Source organism: Gadus macrocephalus, chromosome 21 (genome assembly GCF_031168955.1).
Source record: "Gadus macrocephalus chromosome 21, ASM3116895v1".
NCBI classification, from domain to species: domain Eukaryota; kingdom Metazoa; phylum Chordata; class Actinopteri; order Gadiformes; family Gadidae; genus Gadus; species Gadus macrocephalus.
This window is the reverse complement of record NC_082402.1, coordinates 7,142,849-7,150,348: the sequence shown is the minus strand read 5'-3', so window position 1 is coordinate 7,150,348 and position 7,500 is coordinate 7,142,849. Positions and strand designations below refer to the sequence as shown.

The window sequence follows — 7,500 nt, the reverse complement described above, 5'->3', positions numbered from 1 at the left end:
AAAATGCATCAAATATTAATTATCAATATATATCAAAATATTAATTTTCAGCTAAATCTTTCAGATGACCTACTATCATTTAAGTGGAAACAAGACATGCTGATTAAAAAATGCATTACAAACAGTTCATTTAAAAAAAGAAAATGTGGAAATTATAATAAATGTATGTATAAACAGCAGTTGTACAAAACCTTAGGTTCAGGGGGCTTCCCGTGTAACATAGCATCAGTGTTTAGTACTCCCAGAAAACCCCAAATTCAAGTGCAGCTTCATCCACCACTGTCTTGATGTAGCTCTGTATGTAACTTGGTAAGAATTCTTATACAAAAAATATTTGTTCAATGGAAATGTCAATGTAGTATATACTGTAGAGGCTTTGAGACTATCAAAACAAAAAAAGCGGAAAAGCTCAAGAAAATTGAAATGAAAAATAAAAGATATATAAAAACATTTGGTTAATCTGTTAATACTTAAAATGTCTGGCCCCTCTTTTTCGTCATTGAAAGACAACAGTCTTTTGACAGTAAACGTGACATGGAGGGCTAACGTTCAGGCTTTGAGATCAGCAGGAGGATGCAGGGGTACATCCATGAGAATAGTCCTTGAATAATACCCAAGCGGGGGACATTTAGGAATGATGTAAACAATAGTTGGGTTCTGGTTTGAAATATGGTATCATGATTTAAATACAACTTAGAAATGTTATTTCGTTAATGTTTTTGGACTTGTAGTAATGCTATAAGGGCATAAATACTGCTCACTTGGCCAATTGTAACAAAAAAAAAGAATTGTGAAAGGAAAGAAAAATTAAATAAATTAGCTTGTTCTTTATATTAATGACAGAATTTAGTATTCATAAAAATACAGCCCACATGTAAATGATACAGCCACAATTTCCCATTTATAAAACATTGATAATAATACAATAAAATAAACTTAGATTGACACAAATAAAAATAAAAACAGTACAAAAATGAAAAAAAGGGGTGTACGAAAAAAAGTTAATATTGTCTTTGGTTGGTTGAAATCCAACAAGTGTGAGTGTTAAAACACCAATGGCATCGCGCCGCTCCCAACTGTACCACAACAAATTAAAGAAAAACATTACGCTGCATCAAATGCAGGGGAATGTCGCTGTTTCCAGGTAAACGCACAACTTCTGTTGGCCCATGGGGTGCACATGTCGTGCTTTTTGCGTTTGTGTGAGTCTGTGGATGTGTGCGTTCGTTGCGTTCACACGACCAGCGTCCGGGCCGGGTACGGGTTGATGTATTTGTGGCTGTGCTCCGAGGCCAGGCTCTGCTCCTCCATCTTCCCGCAGGTCACCTGATCCCACGTGCTGTGCTGCTGTTCAGAGGGAGGGAGGGAAAAGGAAGGTTAACCATACAGTAATACATCACGATCATTAGTCACACACCCACGCATGCATGCACACACATGCAGACACGCACACACACAAACACAAGGTTAGTACCTGTGTCGGACTGGCCACGGGCCGACGAGCAAGGTGGTACGTTTTGTGCCCGTCGTCGCTTAGTAAGGATCTCGTGAGCATGTCCTGTGGAAAATGCAATCGGTCAGCAAACAGCTAATGTATGTAATACTGTCAAGATAATGTAATTAATGACAATAGTAATAGAAAAGCTTGTTATGCAATGTGGAAGAATGGCTGATGAGAGGAACTTGGTTGTTCTCCATGGGGAGATTAAAGTAGTGAATCTGCAAAATAAACAAGTGCAAGATTCTAAATAAACCAATAATTGAGTGAGTGAGTGAGTGAGTGAGTGAGTGAACGGGTGAGCTAGTGAGTGAGTGAGTGAGTGAGCGAGTGAGTGCGTGCGTGCGTGCGTGAGTGTGTGTGTGTGGCTTTACACTTACAGGTACTTCCTGGGGCGGGCCGGTGGGGGAGAAGAGCTGTGTGTGGAGGTCCTGCCCCTCCCACTGCATGCAGGGACTCCTCTCACACGGTGACTCCACCTGAGACAACACACACACACACACACACACACACATACATCATTAGAATGACAACCAATAAGTGACAACATGTATATACTCTTACGAAACCATTTCCTATAAGTCAGTGCACTAAGTAGACTAATAGCATCAGAAATTGCTAACAGCATTTAATATTAAAGTCTATACGTAACTCAACATAGACTTCATCACTTCTCACTATCCTGTATTGCATAATAACTTGTGCAATCTTAATGCTATTTTGTATATCTGGTTTGTGGTCTTTCTAAAACAAGATGTATCCTCCCACTGAATTCACAGAGGTTGCAGTCTTGCGGTAAGAAAACCTTGTTACTTTATACCTAGAATCTCTCCAGCAATGTTTGTGTATACATGCAAAATGAAGTGCAAAGATAGGTTGACTGCAAGAAAGGGAAAGCACCTCTTGTTTGATCTTCTTCATCGGGGGCTGCTCATTTATGGACCCCCCCGCCGAGATGGTGCACTCCATAGGCTCCTGTTTGATGGACTCTGCCATCTCTAGAACCAGGGGCGAGTTCTGAAAAATCCCCACATTTCCCGAGTGAGTCACCTCAGACAGACAGTGGTTTTGGTGGCACACATACAAGAGAATGGTGGCAGGTCACAACTCTTAAGGCCTGCTGCTTTAACCAAGCTCTGTAAATATCACAGTTATACTAAAAAGCACAAACAAGCACAAACAAATATGTTGACCATAATTATTAATACTAATAAATGATTACAATTCCTGGAGGTATAATCTTCTATGTAAAGAATACCTATTATCTGAGCATATACTACATTTTAGCCATTTTTGTGTGTGTGTGTGTGTGTGTGTGTGTGTGTGTGTGTGTGTATTTCTTACCAGTAGTTTCAGGGGTCCATACTTCCCAGCGTCCTGCATGGTCAGGGTTGACCTGAAGGGCGTTGGCGTGCGTGGACTTGATTCTAAAATCGAACGACGGATGTTTGGAGTCCTGAACCTGAAACGATAGCGGAGAAGGAGATGGAAAAACATCATTAGTCAATGAGGCAGTTTAATGGATTTGGTTTAGGACAAAATTGGCAAAGATTTTAGATCTAAAATATATTTAGGGACGAAATGTTAAATTACAGGTCATTCTCCTTCTGGAGCCTGAGTGTGTGGTGGTGGTGTAGGGGCGTGGCCATGGAGGGCTTGATGTCTACCGGTGGGCTCATTGGTAGACTCTCGCTGTCCGAGTGTTCCGGGCTCATCGATTGGTTGAGAAACTGTGAGGAGAAGAGAGAGAGGCAAATTAATGAATGCAAATAGGTTTCAGGCCGTTTGTTTTTTCATGGCTCGTTGAAGCAGAATTTGGAAATCAGAGGAACAAGAGATGGAAAGTAGATACGAGAAGGCAGTAGGATTGCTACAAAAGGTGGGAACGACAGAGATAAGGGATAAAAAGTTTCACTAATTTGGTCAGAAATATTTTGATGATGTGATCCAACGGAAATCGGATTAAATGGTAATCGGAAGGATTAAGATTTAAAGTCCATTTCGGATTTAAGTCCACTACTACTATCAACTAATTAGCTACCTGTGAGGGCGAAAAGGGCAGATTTCTGACTGGTGAAGGCTTGGGAGTTGAGCAGACGAAACCAGCCAATGACACTGGTCCGTGAGTAGCTCCTGTGCCCTGATTGGCCAAGACCCTGTCTGTTCTGGAAATGCTCCTATCCGTGAAACCAACTGTAGGGGCCTCACCCAATGAGGAGAGGCTCTGAGAAAAGGGTGGGAGCAAAAAATGGGTCAAGGCCCACTAATGGAGAAATATATATGCTTCTCTACCCTGCCTTAAGAGTTGAGATTGAAAACTCCTGGTTAGTAGCAGCAGGTCAAAAACAAACAGTAATAATGAGGTAAACTTACAGAATCGATGACCGATTCCATGAACTCTGGAAGCACGTGCGAGAAGGCGGGGCTGCAGTTGTGGCCATTCCTGCTGCTGCTGCTGCTATTGTGGCTGTTGTTCTGGCTGTTGTTGTTGTTGTTGTTATTGTTACTGCTGTTGTTGTTGCTGCTGCTGCCACAATGGGCGCGCGTTGAGGAGGCGCTCTCCTCGGGTAGGCAGCTCTGGTCCAGGGGAAGCGCGGGTGCGGAGGACTGGTGATGATGGTGTAACGATGAGGTACCGCCCTCTAAGCTGTCCGTCATGGAGCTCTGGTGGGCCCAGCTGGGATAGGTCAGGTTGATCTGAGACGGAGAAACACGGGGACGGTATTTAGAGTGTGTGGTGGAACGTCGAAGCAGACGCTCGAGGTAGAGCCATCGTTCAAACCATAAACTCAAAAAAGCAAAAGGCAAGAAGCAGGAAGGGAGGAGAGAGAGAGAGAAAGAGATAGAGCGAGAGACAGACAAATACACACACACACACACACACACACACACACACACACACACACACACACACACACACACACACACACACACACACACACACACAGAGTTGGGGAGAAAGGGAACTTGGGTGTAGAGCTGACAGGAGAGTGGTGGTGGTATAAGGTTGCACAAGGGGTCACGTAGACGCCAACACACATGAGAGGCGAGATAAGACTATTTCATCACTTCTGCAGAAACAGACCCCCCCAGATGTTTCCTCAACCTCCTCTACACACATACACAGGCGCACGCACACACACACACCCACACACACCCCTCAGAGCAAGGGGTCAACCCGTACATACACACGTGCAAGCACACTTTCAGGCTCCACTTACTGGTATTGAGGGCTGGCCTCTCTCTAGCTCGTTCTCTGCAGCCATGAGAAGGAGCTCAATCTCCTTCACCCGTTTCTCCTTCTCAGGGTCCTCCTCACTATAGTGTCTCTGATAGGTAGAAAGTGAGAGGGAGCGTGAGAGAGACAGACAGACAGACAGAGAGAGAGAGAGAGCGGGAGATTAGAGACTACCTTGTGCATGGTGCTTTTTGACGATTGTTAGTCAAATGAATCGTTGCGTGAGCACTGTTCATAAAGGATTATTTTGGGATTGTACCTGTATAGCAGCAGTTCCATGCTGGGGAATGTTTCGGATATTTAATTGCAGGGCCATGGGGAAGATCTAATGAACAGGAAACAACAAGTGTTACAACCCGTAAAATATTTCAAGACATTTTCCATAGAGTCTGAGAAATGATATTCAAATAAGTAGGGTCCCAAAGAGGAAGGCTCCTCTTTTAAAGGGTTAGAAGAGAAAAAAGACAATACAAATTGAATGAAATGGAAATGTTTGAACTCAGCTCCCGATGTCACCTTCCAGGCCCACTCACTCACCCTGTGTGCGTCAGAGATGTATGAGTAGCTGGGAGACGACATGTGCTGGAGAGTGCTGTGATTGGACGAGTGGTGCGTGAAGCTCATCAGGTGATTGGTGGCCTTGGCATAGCCCGACCCTAGGGAGAGCGAGCCGACGCCGTTCTTGGCGGCCGTCTGGAGGTAGCCCTCCTGCTCCACCTTACGCCTCATGGTGGAGTTCCAGTGGTTCTTGATGGCGTTGTCGGTCCTGGATGGATAAACACAGGCCAGTCAGAAGCCGTTACACACACACACACACACACACAAACACACACACACACACACACACACACACACACACACACACACACACACACACACACACACACACACACACACACACACACACACACACACACACACACACACACACACACACACACACACACACACACATGCAGCATCGCAATAAGAAAGAGATAACCATGTGTCAATGTAAAGACAAAGAGACTGCAAATGTCTCATACCTGATAGCATTATCAATACTGGCACACACACACAACTGATAAAGGGAACCCCAGCTCACATAGGGACCCAGAGAAAGATAAGGCTTATCAAGCACATGGCCATTACATTGCTCTCATTGCAAAACTCTCTTTCTCTTTCATCAAAAGGCTGCTCAGGTTCCCATCTCTAACACTAACTCTAATAACCCCACCCCCACCCCCCCAGCCCCCCCATAGCCCCTGCCTGCATGAAGACTAACTATCCAAAGTCCCACCACAATCATATATCTTATACCCTCTCCTTCTTTCTCTTTCAATTTCTCTCAGGTCCATTAAATTTAATTCAAAAGAGCTTTACTTGCATGGAAAATGTACATTGACAAAGCAGTTAAAAAATTAAACAAAGGAAAAATGAAAAGAGTGCTGATACTACTACGACTAGTATAACTCAAAGTGACATCCTTTGCATTATCAATGCAAGGACAGAGCAATAAATGGGGTAATAGTGAGGGAGTGAATGAAACGATTTCCTGGAAATGCTAGCTCAGTCTACCAGCCTTCCCAGTGAACTGAACCGACTGGTCTATCCATCATACAGCTGGGTGTCACCAGAGGGGAATCAGAGGGAGATTTAGAAACGGCATGCGGTGGCTGCTCACACTCACACCCGGTGGTAAAATAGGGGCCCTTTCAATATTAAATTATAAAATATATATGGATGGCGTCCGATCTCTCTATCTCTGACTCTCTCTCTCTCTCTCTCTCTCTCTCTCTCTCTCTCTCTCTCTCCTCTCTCTCTCTCTCTCTCTCTCTCTCTCTCTCTCTCTCTCTCTCTCTCTCTCTCTCTCTCTCTCTCTCTCTCTCTCTCTCTCTCTCTCTCTCTCTCTCTCTCTCCCTCCCTCCCTCCCTCCCTCCCTCCCTCCCTCAGATCACCATGTGTTCCTCACCTGCCCGGAAGCAGCTTGGCGATCTCGGCCCAGCGGTTGCCCAGCCTCTCGTGGGCCTGGTAGATGATGCGGTCCTCCTCCTCGGTCCAGGACGTCTTCTTCACCTCTGGGTTCAGGTGGTTGTGCCAGCGCTCGCGGCACTGCTTGCCGATGCGTCCCTTCAGGTGCTTGGCGATCACGGACCACCTCTTGGCGCCGTACTTCTGCACCAGCTCGATCACCTAGATCGGGTGGAGAGAGAGGGGGGGGGGGGGGGGGGGGGTGGGGGGAGAGCGAGGGGAAGGAGGAAGCAACGTGTGATAACAGAAGAAAGAAAAGGGGAAGAGGGTGGAGGGAGTAGAAGAGGAAGAGGAAAAATAGGATTGCGAGGGAAAAACAAAGAACAAGTGAGAGAGAGAAAAACCCATCAGTCCTTGTGCATTAAAGAAAGTAATTACATATTGATGCGTTAAAGAGTAAAGGGAGGCAAGTCACTATCCATGGCCAAAGTAACTACTGCTACCCAAAGGTTTCTCCTCTCCTTCGTTCTTTTCTTCTTTATCTCTCTCTCTCTGGAGGTGATTAGGAACACCTGCTGCTCTACAGGGAGTTTCCAGTGAAACGTTAGCTACTCTGATAATGATACGCTCACATCTGGATTGACACTTTGCCCGGGAACACTTGAAAAGAGCCCAGGTATCATGTGTGGTATAACAGGCCTCTTATCAGAAACACTACACGGTGTCGGTACCCGGAGAATCGTTACCTAAGAATCTTTCATTGTGATATATATATGGGGCCCTCACACATTTACATGTACAAAATACTGTTTCG

At 45.1% G+C, this 7,500-nt stretch overlaps 1 protein-coding gene across 1 annotated transcript in view; it reads right to left on the bottom strand.

Moving 5' to 3' along the window:
• The window catches only part of myb (v-myb avian myeloblastosis viral oncogene homolog), a 10,984-nt gene that overhangs the window by 99 nt on the left and 3,385 nt on the right, over nt 1–7,500 (bottom strand). Inside the window, 12 exon segments of the mRNA XM_060041543.1 lie at nt 1–1,347; nt 1,475–1,558; nt 1,879–1,977; nt 2,399–2,515; nt 2,843–2,960; nt 3,092–3,228; nt 3,540–3,722; nt 3,872–4,195; nt 4,720–4,827; nt 4,996–5,061; nt 5,274–5,502; nt 6,688–6,908. The exon segment at nt 1–1,347 is cut by the window's left edge and continues 99 nt beyond it. Of these exon segments, the coding sequence (XP_059897526.1) occupies nt 1,234–1,347; nt 1,475–1,558; nt 1,879–1,977; nt 2,399–2,515; nt 2,843–2,960; nt 3,092–3,228; nt 3,540–3,722; nt 3,872–4,195; nt 4,720–4,827; nt 4,996–5,061; nt 5,274–5,502; nt 6,688–6,908 (1,800 nt within the window). The 3' untranslated portion in view covers nt 1–1,233.